Source organism: Plectropomus leopardus, chromosome 17, assembly GCF_026936395.1.
Source record: "Plectropomus leopardus strain MGB_pleo_1.0 chromosome 17, ASM2693639v1, whole genome shotgun sequence".
Taxonomy (NCBI): Eukaryota; Metazoa; Chordata; class Actinopteri; order Perciformes; family Serranidae; genus Plectropomus; species Plectropomus leopardus.
In genome coordinates this window covers 771,452-786,759 of record NC_142192.1, presented here as the reverse complement: position 1 = coordinate 786,759, position 15,308 = coordinate 771,452, and the positions used below count along the sequence as shown (strand labels likewise).

General features: G+C 40.7%; 1 protein-coding gene across 15 annotated transcripts in view; it reads left to right on the top strand.

Annotated features, from left to right (window-relative positions):
* Positions 1-15,308, top strand: part of LOC121957960 (protein 4.1) — a 147,114-nt gene that overhangs the window by 72,625 nt on the left and 59,181 nt on the right. For all 15 annotated transcript variants that reach the window (XM_088090386.1, XM_088090385.1, XM_088090387.1 and 12 more), the window contains exons 3-11: positions 1,857-2,141; positions 7,131-7,235; positions 7,338-7,380; positions 7,467-7,542; positions 9,137-9,355; positions 10,287-10,374; positions 13,309-13,461; positions 13,566-13,663; positions 13,799-13,974. In XM_088090386.1, coding sequence (XP_087946512.1) covers positions 1,857-2,141; positions 7,131-7,235; positions 7,338-7,380; positions 7,467-7,542; positions 9,137-9,355; positions 10,287-10,374; positions 13,309-13,461; positions 13,566-13,663; positions 13,799-13,974 — 1,243 coding nt within the window. The remainder of the gene's footprint in view (positions 1-1,856; positions 2,142-7,130; positions 7,236-7,337; positions 7,381-7,466; positions 7,543-9,136; positions 9,356-10,286; positions 10,375-13,308; positions 13,462-13,565; positions 13,664-13,798; positions 13,975-15,308) is intronic.

The following is a 15,308-nucleotide window of genomic DNA, read 5'->3' as shown; positions in this document are numbered from 1 at the left end:
TCAGTATGGTTCTGCCTCTTCAGGGCTTGAACTCTAACAATTGTTAAGAGAAGGAAAGCAGACATGGCGGCACGCTCGCCTATCCAGCTCCTCACAGCAGAGGTGGGGGATAGAGATTTAGTTTGCTTTTATCAGTGTTTTTGGCAGCTATGTTCTCATCTGCATTGTAATGAACTATTATATTGTTCTCCAGATGCCTGGTGCACCTTTTCATTCAATAAAGTGAGAGTCGCAACATATGTATACACTTCTGTTTTCTTCCATTGTACTAGCATAACAAAGTCAGTAAGCTGTCAGAAGAGGAGTTCTCTACTGAGTCTGTGGCTGTGGTAACAGCAGCTGAATATATCATGAAATTAAAAATCATATCCCCTGTCACATAGAAAGCAAGTGAAAGATAAGGTGATCCCTGATCAGGGCAACCACTGGGTGACCTGTGTGGATGATGTGTATGGGTTGGGAAGCTGTGTGAGTGCGTCAAACAGTCCCAGCAGCAAACCAAAGTCACTGGACTGGACATTTTTTAAGGCTTGCGTGTAAAGGCGCATTGTCTATCAGAGAAAAGCAATATTTCCAACAACAGTAGGAAGGTTTCCATCACAGATTTGTGTAAAACTAAAAATTCAATAAAACACAATTGTGAGATGACTGTGTTTCCAATGAGTGATCTTCTGCAACATCTCCTCCTTCAAGTCCCACCATCTACTTCATCTTTATCCAACAAGTCATTTTTTGAAAAATGACATTATTGCTTTTAGAACAGTATTTTACACATGATGTCACACTTTCATTGAGTGGTATAATCCTATACAAATGGTACTTACTGGCCTCATGCTGGTGTCAGATTGTGTGTGCAGCGAGTGCGCGGCAGAGGAAGAAAGAGAGAAAGCGTGTGTGTGCTGATGACAGTAGGCGGGTTTCCATTACAGTTGCGCAAAACTTAAGCAATATTTTTGATGTGGATAAAATACAACAGCAGTATGACTGCGTTTCCACTGAGTGATTTTCTGCGACTTCTTCTCTGGTGATAACATTCCAAGAAGCATGGTGATGGATGTTCAAAACATCAGCATCTTTATTTCTATTGCAGCCACCACACTAGCCGTCATTATTTACAATCCAAGGCCACGTAGGCGTGTTATGGAGCCGTAATGGAAAGTTGAGCCTCTTATACGTGGGAGCGTCCACGTATGAGGAATTTCTGGGAGGTGATAGTCCACGCTTTCACAGGGGAAATTGTGGATTCAAAAACTTCCAGATGATCCACTCAACTTTTGAAGAGTTATGTGACGCAATAACACTTCTTGTAGCTCCTGCTGCATCATGAGGGAGCCAGTTCCTACTGACAGATGCATAGCCATAGCATCATGTGAGCTAGAAAAGACAAAGAAGTGTTTCCATTGCAGTTATAAGAAATAGGGCCTCTTTGAATCGCCTGAAATGCCACCTAATGTGAAAAAACTTTTTTTGTGATAAATGGTTTTTACAGGTTTTCTCTAAATTGATGTGTTTCCATTAGGCTTATATTATATTCGCAATTTCAATTTGCGCTATTTGAGGATTAATGGAAACCCACCTCGTAATTGATGAAATTCAAGCACCAAGTGATGAATTCCTCAGAGCTACAGCAGCCATCACATCATGAACCTCATGCTAGATTCACATTCTGTCCATAATCACATTACTAATGCTATAATTTCCAGTAAGGCACACATCTGCATTTATGCCATTTTAACCTGACTGTAAACACATTGATGTCTAAAGTAGTAAAATTGCCTAGAGTCAGGACTAAATGGTCACCGTGACTCATTATTAAGAGAGTGCAGACTGCGTTGTAATGACAGTGTCTTTTTCAGGCTGTCCAGATAGAGAAGAAAGAAGCAGAGGAGGAGGGTGGAAAGGATAAAGAGAACGACAAGGAGAAAGGAGAGGAGGCTGCCCTGGAGACGGAGGACAAGGACGAGGAGAGGGAGAAGGAGGAGGAGAAGAAGTCTGGTCCTGAAGGAGGCGATAAGAGAGAGGAGGAGGAGCAGAAGACGACAGAGGAGGAGGCCAAAGCTCCCAAAGCTCCACGCCGACCCAGGACCATGGAGATTAAAGTCACTCTGCTGGATGACACTCTGTATGAGTGTGAGCTGGACGTAAGAGTGATTTACATTTTACTCTTTTATGCATCAATGAAAAATCATATTTCAGATGGTTTTGTTATTTTATTTTAATATATGCAGCCACAGGCTTCAATTGAAAGTATCAAAACCTATTGATTTCATTTTTATTAGGGCTATAGTGTTTTATTGTTTTCTTTACTGGTTTGTTGTTGAATTAGAACAAAAAGCAATGGTTTTGACTTTGAGGTGCTTATTTTATAATGGCTGTTCTGGGGCTTTGGGTTCAACTAGAGCCCTGGGTGGGACTGTTTTCTTTATCCCGCTCCTGTCAGATTTCTGACCATAACAGCCCGCTCCCAGGATGCGTTACAGTCCGGCACCAGTGATATGTGTGTCCACTCCAGCCTGCCTGTTTTTTGTGAAATGCAGTGACAACAAAACAAGTGAAAATAAGTACAACAACATACAAACAGCCATAAGAGACGAAAAATGGCACATACAATAAAACTGAAGACAACAAAAGAAAACAAAGATATGGCACAGCCTTTCACTGATGGGTATAGGATATGTGGCACAAAACAAACAAACAAGCCACAATATAACAAAAAAAAGACAAAAAAAAAGACCAGAGATTTAACAAAAACACGTACACAGATGGATGAGTGAGTAAAGTGTATGTATGCGTGTGTTTGTGTGTACACACACAAACACACGCATACATACTTACACACATGTATAAGTTGAAGATTTGTGTTAGTGGTCATAGAAGAGATATTTTTATTGATTTTCGTCCAGAAGTCGGGGTTGGGAGGTAGAGACATGCCATTATCCCATTTAGTTGGCATTTTCATAATTTCTTCACTTAACCGAGAGGGTTGTAGTGTGTTGTTGGTAATGTTAAATTTTGATGTAATTAAATTTAATTGGTGGTCCTGAAGGAACTGATCTCTTCTAACCCCATACTTCTGGATTAGTATATTAAATGATATAAATTGGTTATTTCGGAATAAGCGGTGGAGGTAAGTGATGTCCTTTTGATGCCAAGATAGAAAGTAAACAGCATCTGTGCAGCTGTTGTGTTGTGCAGCTGGAAGTCTTGGTTATACTAGATTGGAGTGTGTTTACATGGTGCCAGTGATGATGTTTTCCACCAGGCTGCCAGAGTTGAGGAGATTTTGATGTTTTGAATCCAGAGAATCCTGTTAGATTGATTGTGGTAGAAAGGGGGGGGGTCAGCTAGTAAGGTGATTTTACATTGGTTTTGTTTGAAGTCTAGCCATGGTAGAAGGTAGAAGGTAGATTTATTAGTCATTTATTAAACAAAGTTGAAAAAACGAGATTTCATTTGTTCTTGATCCTGCTACATCTTTGGAGTTGAAGGATGAGCTGATTAAAATCACCAGCAAGTATGAAAATTCCATCTGGTTCTTTGGGCATGTTGCTGCTGGTGGCAGCAACAGTCTTGAGTCCTTATGGCTCCCAACAGCTTGATCCGGGATGTTAGGGGTTAACCATGTCTCTGTGCAGCTTCTTGTTTGAGGAGCTACAGGCTACTGCATTTACATGCTCTGCCGTTGTCATGCTGTCTTCTGCTTTTGAGCAGCTGTCTTGTTATTGAGGTTGTGTTTTTGGGTACATTTAAATAAGTACTGTAACTGATTTTGAAAGAAATTAGTAGAAGAAGTTGGGTTCTTCTAGTCCACCTTTGTTGAGTGGTTTAAACCATTTGTCAGAGGGAGTGATGGGAAGCATTGAGAAGAATTAGTTAATCTGAGGTAGAGTTATCATTATAACTGTTGTGATATGGCCAATGAGAGTGAGTGGTAGTCTGGTCCAGCGTTTGAAATCATCTTTTATGTTTTCCAGCAGAGGGGTGTTATTGAGGTTGAACAGTTCTGATAGCCTGGAGGAAATGTTTATGCCTAAATACGATATTGCCAGTGTGAAGTGGTAGGGTGGGATCCTGGGCTGCAGAATCCCAGGTGTGTTTTGACAGTGGTGGGTTTATTCCAGTTCATTGTGTAGTGTGAGATGTGGAGAGGTCTGTAATGCTTTTGAATGTTTCTTGTAGAGTAAGTATGACAATAAATCTTCAGCATATAGGGTAATGTTTGTTCTGAATTATCATCCTGGATTCCTTTGATTTTATTGTTTGTCTATACAGCTGCTGCAAGTGGTTTAATAAAAATTGCAAATAAAGATGGAGCCTGGTTCCCCGATGAAGTGTGAAGCTTGGTGAGGTGATACCATTGGTGATTATTGTGGCCCTATAGGTGAAGTGTACAGTGTTGTTATCCAATGGCTGAACGACTCCCCAAAACCAAACTTACAGAGGGTGCTAAATAAAAAAAAAAACAATTTACTTTGTCAAATGCTTTTTCTGCATCTAATGACATGATGATAGTTTTACTTTGTTTTTGTTGTTATCTGTTGATTAAGTTAAATAGCCTATGGATGTTATCTGGAGCATGTCTGTTTTTGATGAAGCCTGTCTGGTCGGGCTGGATTAGTAGTGGGATGACTGTTTCTATTCTTGTTGCAAGTGGTTTTGTATTAATTTTTAAGTCGGTGTTAATTAATGAGAGTGGACACTGGGTCGGATTGGGTCTTTATTGGGTTATAATAATTGTGTCATTACAGCGTTGTTCATGGTAGAGGTAAAGGTAGATGTAGAGGTTAAATTCTGTAGTTATTCTATTAAATAATGGTGACAGTATGTTCTAGAAATGTTTGTAGAATTCTGCAGAAAATCCATCTGGTCTGGATGACATCATTTTTTATTTCTGTTTAAATTAACAATAGGCTACATCACTTTATCTGTAGTTTTCAGCTTCAGCATTTTAGTTTTACTTTATTATTCTCCCTATTTTAGATTTGCTCTCCTCATTATGAACACACCCGTCAGTGCATCAGCGCTCCATGCATCGTCTCTTTTATTTGTATCTTTGTTATATCATCGCCCTAAAAGATATTTGGCCAAGACAGCTACTGTTTTGTCTTAAAAAACTTCTATTATGCAAAACTGTGTTGTTGCCTCTTGCCTGTTTAGACATACAAAGTGTTTAAAGCGGCTTTGTCTCTGAGAGACAGCTTACCCTGACCGGGGAGCATGGAGCAGGAGTGTCGCCTCAACCCCAAGGTGTCAGCTTTGTGGCCGTTGAACAAGAACACTTTGCTTGACTTCTCACAAACTTCAGCTCCTTCTCCTCTTTGTTAAGAGCTATTTTGAAGTTATTTCACACATCCAATTTTCCTTGCATTCCTTTTCTTTTTTTGTTGTAAACCCCAGCTTTGATTTTCTTCTCAGCTTCACTCGGTGTTTCCCTTCTGCTGGCAACCCAGGACCCACTGTTTTTTTTTTTACCTCCGCCAGCAGCAATGTTAACACCACTTGCTCCTGCAAGATTTGGGTTGGGTCCTTTGGATCCCTCTCCCAATGCAGGGCTCTACTTTCAACCAACCTCAGTGCAACAACAGTGACTTATTAGGGCTGTCAGCTTCACTCCTTCTCCTACCTCTTTTAAGAATTGTAAACCTCAGTGGGCCTCATTCACAAACAGTGCGTATGCACAAATCTGTGCTTAAACTGTGTGTACTCACGTTTTACGCACAAATCTGTGATTCATCAAACAAATTTAGAACTGCCTCATATCATGCATATGCACAAATGATGAACTGTCTTATAAAATGTAAACAAACACCTTATAACTAAATGCACAGCATATTAAAACCACATTCGTTAAAAAAAGGCTTTGATAGACAGCAATGTCTAAAACCATTAATTTACTAATTTACCAACTGAGGCACTTATTTCACCCTCTTCCTTTCATCCTCCTCAATTATTGTCATAATCAAAATGATCCACATTAAAAAACCAAGTGACCCAGGCCCAGCTTAAAGTGGGGTATATTAGACTTGAATCTCCCTGTAAGGTTGGCAACTCCACCAATATTAGTGCCATGAAATAATAATAATAATAATAATAATTATAATACTAATCATTATTATTATTATTAACAGGGCATGGAAATTTTGGATCTCTCTCCGAGCAGGTGTAAAAATCTCAAATCTAACCTTGCCGGGAGAGACTGCAGCCTGTGCGTTCAGCAGAGAGGCATCAGAGACCGACATGTTTTAACGTGTTTGACAGTGACAAACAGCTGATCAGCTGTTTCTGACTGCCGTTACAGTCACAGGCGCTCACTGACGGTACACTGGCGTGTGTGCCTTTAATATGTGCACAGAGACAACTTACCGCTTTCTCCATGATACACCTCTGAGCAAACGGATTTCCTTTATAAGGAGAAATGGGGCAGCGGTATATATGTCATTTTAGAATGATTCTGATTCACCAAGATACACACATATATAGGAACAAAATCAGCTGGTACGCACGTCATGAATCCGACCGTAATTTTGCGGGCGCACTTATTTTATGCGCAGAGTAAGCACGTTTCTACACACATAGTAGTGAATAAGGCCCATTGGCAGCATATTTTTCCTTGTCTTTTTGGTATTACCAACACCTTAAGCTCTGCGCCTTCACTGAACACTGATTGGATAAACTTTTTGTCCACAGTCCTTTTATGAATGATATTCTGCAGATGTCCTGAAGGAACTTCTTATCTTTTCCATATGGACCACCACACCATCTGAAATCTGAATCTTCAGCCGGAGACAGTCATCTATTAGAGCTAAAACGGCACGCCTTAATGGATCCTCAACAGAACACCAGAAAAAGGTGTTTTAATGTTTAATGTGAAGGAAAGGCTCATTGTGGCTCCAGCCTCATGTCAGAACAGTTGTCTCCTCGGTCGAGTCCCTGCTTCAGTCTGAAGCTAACAGCTGCTGGGGCAGGGACAGTCGTGTGAGGGGCCACTGCTCCAGAGGGACAGTCATGTGAGAGGAGCCACTGCTCCCTCGGATGTTCAGCATGTTGCTCAACACTTTGCCCTGTATGTGATGTGAGATTGTCTGATGTTGAATGATTCACTGTCTTGTCCCTGTTTGCACACGTGTCAGAAACATGCAAAAGGCCAGGAGCTGTTCATGAAGGTGTGTGACCACCTGAACCTGCTGGAGAAAGACTACTATGGTCTGATCATCTGGGAGACGCCTAACATGAAGGTGAGCTGTATTTGAACTATCTTTACTAAGTGTTCGTACAATCCCAACCTCAGTGGTGTTTCATGATTTCAAACCTGATGTTACTCTCATTTTCTTGATCAGACCTGGATGGACCTGACCAAGGAAATCCGTAGGCAGGTCCAAGGTAAGCACAACTTTTCACAAAAATACAGATGAGTTTCTAATATATGTTTACAGCTGTTTCATTACACCTTCCTTTTCTTCCTCAAGGTGCCAACTATAATTTCACCTTCAATGTGAAATTTTATCCACCTGACCCAGCGCAGCTGTCTGAAGACATAACAAGGTACTGCATGGCTTCCAGGGATTTTGTCAATTGCTGAATACAAACATTGTTTTATTGTATCAAAGCTCACTGTGGACATGTTTCTCCCTCCGGATGAGCTGAAGAGTAGGATACTGCATAGGGTATTGTGTCATTTTAGAAGTGCAGTATGATTATTAAGAGTAATGATGTCCAATCATGTTATTAACAAACCAATAGAATAAGTGCCAGAATTCTCATTCATTCTGAAACAATGAATGTATTTAATGCATGCAATCTATACCAAGGACAGTAAGCTTATATTTCCATGTTTCATTGCTTTTTAAAATGATAGTTGCTACATATTATTTGATATCTAAAGGTAACTTATTACAACTCCTGTCACCACTCTACCTAAAGTTACAAGGTCCCATGTAGGGGTGCAATAATCGATTTGATTTGATCTTAATAAGTAATCACACGTAACATAAAGTTATCCTATGGACTATAAAGAATGTGGTACTTACTTAGACATAAGCTTACCATTTAACATTATACAATAAATGCAAAACAAGATAGAATTATAAAGTTGATTACGGGATTACAGGAAACTAAGGCCAATGGATAGCAGTATGGCTCCATCACAGGAAAGGAATAAAATATAATTTAAATAATAAAAATATGGGAGTTGGTTCTACTTACTCATTAAAACACAGAGATGAACTTTGACCTAATAGGAGAAAAATTAGGGACCTAGGTTTACCTTAATTCACAATTTTGTCCAAGTGGTCATGTTAAATGCTGGTCTCAACAAAAGTAATGTAGAATGAGTTTATAACATGTCCTGCCTTTGTCATCTCAGCAGAGGGGAAGAGGACATGAGAGGGGAGAACATGTGTTTGTTTGTCAGTGTGTGTGTGGACTGAGACAAAAAAAGAGACAGAGAGAGACAGACAGATACAGAGGATTAAATTTCAGAATGAGGGTCAACATTTAATCCTGTGGGCCCTTCTCAAATTGTTGGTGAAATGTGTTTCCAGTCCTCTGCACTAAACGTCAGACCTTGTGTCAAAGAAGGGTGATAATCAATTGTTCTTATATGCCTGAATGACCTCAGGAGTTCATTTGGATGTCTTGACACCCTGGTGTGAACTGGAAGAGACCCCACAAAACTTTTATCTCTCATGGCATCTTGAGCAGGAAAGCGTCAAAGGCTGACACTTTTGTGGCTTAAAAGCAGAACCTGTTTGCAGATGTCAACTGGGCAGTCTCAACACCGTTAATTTAGAACCTTCTGTTAACTCCTCTGGGTTCATAAAACAGCTTCTCTTGACGTGTCCCCCATTTGTACAGGGAAAGTTGAGCTCTGGAGTTCCCCAGAGGGAAAATGTAAAGACCACGCCATGGCAGTCTGTTACAAAAGATTCAACATAATATGGCATTGTTATGAAACCTGTGATTTACACCCCTGTTTCTGTGTTGATGTTAAACCTGTAATCCAACAGTTCAGGGGCTTGTGCAGATGAGATGAGTTGAGCAGAAAACCCCAGTCTTGATGTTTGATTAGAAGTTTGATATAAAATGATCTGTAATTAATTGGAACTCCACACATGTGCTGATTTTTTGTGCATGCCAGGTACTACCTGTGTCTCCAGCTGCGGAAGGACATTCTTCAGGGCCGCCTTCCCTGCTCCTTTGTCACACTGTCCCTGCTGGGCTCCTATGCCTTGCAGTCCGAGCTGGGGGAGTACGACCCAGAGGTGCATGGTGAAGATTACGCCAAGGATATGAAAATGGCACAGGGTCAGACCAAGGAGCTGGAGGACAAAATGATAGAGCTGCACCGCACGTACAGGTCAGAACACTGCCTCAGTCAACCAGTGGAGCAACAGCAGTTTACCTTCTTCACAGAATCCAAACAACAAGTGGCTTTATGAAACAATTCTGTTACAAGCCAAGCCCTGTTTTCATGTTACAGAAGTAACAGTACATTGACATCGTCTGCAGAATGTTAAGTAAAAAAAGTACTAATGAAAGTGTGTTCTAGATAAGCAGCATTATAAACTTCAATCATTAATACATCCAAATCATATGTTGTGTACATGAAATGTTAATTTAAAAATAACTAGTAAATGTAGTAGTAAGACAAATGAAGAAGAGTACAATATCCAGTTTTACACAATCATTAATAAAATAAGCCATTTAATTCAATTCAGTTTTATTTCTAAAGCCCATTATCACAAATCACAGTTTGCCTCAAACCCCCCCCAAAAAAAAAACCCCTGTAACAATGAAAAAAAAAATTGTAGAAACCCTTAGGAAAAGCGACAGAGGAGGGATCCCTTTTCCACAATGGACAGACATGCAATCAGTGTCATAAAGAACAATACAATTACGGTAAAATACAAGTTTAAACGTGTGTACTACATGTAGGTAAATGCACTTCACCGTTACTTTTGATGATGCCATGCAACAGAACTGACTATGTAATTATTATTGTAAGCAGACATAAAGTATATTACAATGGAAGGCTTGGAGAAAGGATTAACCAGAGGTGACAGCCTCACCTGCTCCCCTAAAAAAAAGCTCAGTTTTGAGTAATTTAATGAGTGAAATAATAATAAAGTTGATTTGAGGTGCTCTGGCTGATGACTGTTACCTGTTCTGATACTTTATATGTAAAAGCTGGCTGTCAAAATCACACCACTGTCAATATTTCTATCACAGCACCTCCATAGTCAGTAACTAAAGGTTTTGTGGGATTCATGCTGTGGTTGTTATGGCAGATCAATGAGTCCAGCCCAGGCAGACCTGATGTTCCTGGAAAACGCCAAGAAACTCTCCATGTATGGAGTGGACCTCCACCAGGCCAAGGTGAGCAGCTTTTCTGCTTCTCAGCTGCTCTTCATTGATTATAGCTGGAAAAGGTGTCCAGTAAGTAGTAAGCCATCCTTGTTTTCCAGTGGTGACTTTAAATCCAAGTATGCATTATAAATAAAAATAAGATACAGTCACTTATAGAAGTATTTCAAAGCTGGGAAGATGGTCTTTTCATAAAACTAGGCTGTCTCTGCAGTAAAAAGATGCAAATACTTGGCCAGAAAAAAACAGAGGAAATTGCCATTTGTATTCACTTTTCCTGCAGAAGAAGAAAACCTTCAATTCAGAAATTCAGAAATTAAAAAATATTTTTTTTTTTTTAATTTCTGGTAAAATTAGAGCTGAGAGCAGGCAGCAGGGAGATTGAGTTGCTGGTGAGATGAATGGAAGTTTACCACATTTCACTTACACATGCATTGTTATGATACAAAGCTGGCTGAGAATTGGCAAAGTATCTCTGTTATCTGAGTAGGAATGTAATTTTTTCCTTCTAAAGCTCCATGAAAACAAACAGGATAGATGTAAAAAGAAAACCCTGATGTGTGTACAGCTTTGTGTCTTTTTGTGTTTTTAATTCCGTGCATCAGAGAGCGTGCCTGCCTGGCCTCAACAGCAGCAAGACATGTGACTTGGGAGGTTTAAAGCCAAAATCAGGTCAATATATTTGTGTCTGAGCAGGGATTTAAGCAAATATGGAGGGAGGACTTGCAGTGGCTTGTACTGCCTCCCTGTGGACGATGGAGAGAAGTACCAGGGAGTTGGATCAAAAAAGCTTCTGTGGAAGATGGAAATACAGCAGAGTACTATTTTTCTTTTCACAGTGGCTGTAATTGGTAGTACTACATACAGTGATAAACATTTCAAACCCATGCTGTGTGCTGATGTCATCATAGATTTTTTTGTGTTTTCATTTATCACAACTGCAGAAGCAATAAATTATGATGTAAAAGGAAATTTGGCTTCAAATACTTACAGAAATACAAAAAGAAACTTATCAAAGCAAATCCACTTACAATATGTGCAAGTGTCCACACCTAACTTAATTACTTTTCAGTTACAAATAACAAAAAATCCAGTGTAGATTGGTATTGAACAATATAGACCACTTTCCAGTCATCATTTTCCACACATTTCTTATGAGCCCACTCTCAGTGTGTGGTGGTGTATTTATCTGTTGACACTCTGCCCTCTGCTGGATTTTCTTATTCTCTTCTTATTTTGTTGTGTTCGGAACCCTCCTGTTCACATCCTGCAGGCGAGGTTGAGACTTGAAATCAGGGAGCGACCAGGTGCCAGACTGTGTGCAGCAGCATCCAACAGTAATTGTGGACACAGCACAGGAAGAACACAAATATAGCAAAAGAGAGTGAATCTGGATTTGGCTTCCAATTTCACCAGCACTTTTGTTTCCAAAGTAATTACAATTCCTGCATATTATACCTTTAATGAATGAATCTGCATGACCCTTAGATACAACTTTAAAATTAGATTAAAAGCAGGAGAAATATATGTTTAAAATGAAGTACGTTACTTTATATATTAGGGTTCCAAAAGCCTGCAAATTTCCAGTTTCCCAGGCTTGTAAATACTTTGGAATTAACAGTGTTTTGTAGAAGTTTTGAATATACCTTGTTTTGGCTATTATTTAAAACATGTTATTAAAATCCAGAAATATGTCTTCCATTATCTAAAATGTATTCCTGGATTACAAACTAAAAAAGTAGTTAAGTTGTGGTTCACACTGAATTATGTCAAACAGTAGTGTCACAAAGAGCGCATCAAGAAATGATGGATCAGGAGAATTTTTATCCCAGACTGAAACTGGACCGCACCAGACATGAGAGCCACCTCTTTAGGAGATCTCTGTCCAATCCTTTGGTCCATACCAGAGTTTGAAGGACAGCTTTAAACAGACAGGAACAGATAGGCTTACACCAAACACCAATGTCTTTGAATCAAAGCTGATGAGTTGGATGTGAAAGTACCCTAAACCCACATTTAGGCCTTCTGTCACAAACAGTGGTTGCTGTGCTTTGCTGTTACACCACAAGCACACTGCAGCAGTCTGTTGGACCTGAAGGTTTCAGTTTTTGTTGAGTTGGTTGGACTGACAGTTTCCGTATCAGCTGTGAGAAACTCCCTTGAGAGCAGTGGAACCTGCGCTGCTAGGTGATACTTAATTTGGCACGTGTTAACTGAGACACAGAGCACACATTAAGGGGCTGTTACATGGCAATGGCTCTTGCATGAAATGTTAAACTTTTGGGCGTTTTGGGGGCCTAAAATGGAAACTTTTGAAATGGACTTCCAGAGTGTAATTTTTTGAAATCGTCACCCCTTCTGTTGACGTGTAAACTGGCAATGCGCTGATCCTGTGAGAACAGTGACGTCAAGGCTGCACTTCAGGCATGCACATTACGTTTCAAACAAACAGCCCAATTGTAAGTAGGAGGACAGCAAGAGCAATAATGGCAGACTACCGAGGTGTGTTTGTGCTGCTGAATCTACTGAGGTTATTGACGCTCCTCCAGCAAAGTGCCAATTTGATGCACCACCACTGTGTGTTTGCCATTGTATACTTGTTTGTTTATGCTTGCTGCTCTGTAGAAGAACGCCTTTCTGTGCATGTGGTCTTCTTCTATGGTGTGCCATTATAAAGTTCCTGGCATGCATACTACAGCATTTTAGGTTGTTTTTGCTGATCTGTGTACACGAGGATCGTTCTCACAATGTTATATGAACACAGATATTTTTAAAAATACAATACAACACATCTTTTCATACTTCTTTAATCTGTCACCCATTTAAAGTCTTTCCTCATCTTTTTGGTAATTTCAGATTCCCTTAAAAGGTCTCAGTTTTCTGAAGTCTGCATGTCCTGTTGTCAGTCAATGGATCTCTCTCTGTCTCTCTGGGTGTCTCTGTAAGGATCTGGACGGTGTGGACATCATGCTGGGGGTTTGCTCCAGCGGTCTGATGGTTTACAAAGACAAACTTAGGATCAACCGTTTCCCCTGGCCCAAAGTCCTCAAGGTGTCATACAAACGCAGCAGCTTCTTTATCAAGATAAGACCATCTGAGGTACACAAGGTTTTTGTACCAACTAATTTTCGCCCACCTGAACCATGAATAAAACCATGGTGCTTATTTCTCCAGTCCTGTCTTTGTGTTTCTTGTTTGAATAGGTGGAACAGTATGAGAGTGCTATCGGCTTCAAACTACCCAACTACAAGGCAGCCAAGAAGCTGTGGAAAGTGTGTGTAGAACATCACACCTTCTTCAGGTAGGGGTTTGTATTCTTGAAGTTAGTCCATCACATGGCTGCACAGGGTTTTTGTTAAAGGACATGTGGACATTCTGCTCACTGCCTGACCCAGAGTCAGAACAGAAAATCAGTATCAGTGATGTTTGTCTGCAGGCTGACCTCTACTGAGATGGCCACCACTCCCAGGAAGTTCCTGGCGTTGGGCTCTAAGTTTCGCTACAGTGGTCGGACTCAGGCTCAGACCAGACAGGCCAGCTCTCTGATCGACAGACCAGCTCCTTTGTTCCAGCGCTCGTCCAGCAAGAGAAACTCACGCAGCCTAGATGGAGGTACGTTCTTCCTCTTCCACCTGCTTTTTGTGCTGTTTCAAAGGGCTTTCACACTACAAGTCACATTCACCCATTCACACACACATTCACACACTGGTGGCAAAGGCTAGCATACTGTATAAGGTGCCACCTGTTACTCAGTTTTTAACCATTCACTCACACACTGATGGAACAGCCATCAGGAGTTCAGTATATTGCCAAAGGATTCTTGGACATGTACACTGGAGGAGCAGTGGATCGAACTGCTACCCTCTGATTGGAGGATGACCCACTCTTCCTCTGAGCCACAGCTGCCCCAACTTGTGTTCTTCTTTTTAACTACACTTCATGGCTGCCACGTTTATTATGTGTTCCTCTAGAGTGTTTGTTGCAGGTGATAAGCATCTCTCTGTGACGTGGAAGGGTTTAAAGACAAAAGTTATACAGCAGCAGCAGAATACAGTGATGCTCAGTGGCAGACTGGTTAGAGCACATGTCCACACACCTTGCATGGTCAGTGTTTCAACTTCAGCCCTTTTTGAAGCAGTTTGATTCATATTAGCTGTCCTGTAGGAAAGGCATTTTCTAGTTTTCATTGTGGTGCTTAAAGCCAGGTCCCCTGTGCGTGCCCTGGCTCAGGATGTATCCTTCTGGCTCTGAAACTGATATCCACAGCTTCCAATACACTGAGCAGCTTGTGTAGGTCGACTCCCTCGACCTGTGCAAGCCTGTACACAGCGTGGCATGCAGATAGACCTGAACAAAATCCAGCTGGAGGGGAGCAGCTATTGGAAGAAGCAACATATTTATAATCCCATTTATCTGCCTTCAGGATAAGGCATGGTGAACATCACAAACTCTTCAGAGACCCTACAGAGGATCTACCTAACTCCAGCCTGAGCAAACCACTAATTCAGCAGCTTCAACACTGGATGAGGAAATGTGGACATAGACCACAGATGTTCCTGTCCACTGTCCAAGCCACTTGGTTGTGCAACACAATGTCACATTTGGTGTTTAAGTTAAGAGCAAGAGTAATTTTCTAACATTTCTGATTACTCAATTAACTGGAACAAAACATCCATCCTTCCGCTACATAGCATTAGCTGGGATGTGGCAGCCCACACACCTCATATTCCCCTTTGCAGTGAACACCCCGACTTGGAATAACCCGGAATTTCTCAGTAATAAGAAACCACTCAACTTTCGCGCTTGGTCAGAAAAAAGCATCATGCACCTCAAGTACATCTTCCATAATAACACATTGGTTTCATTTTCCTACCTGGTCCAGAAGTACAGCATCAGGAGTAATCAATTCCTTGAATATTTACAATTTAAATCATGCATCCAATCCA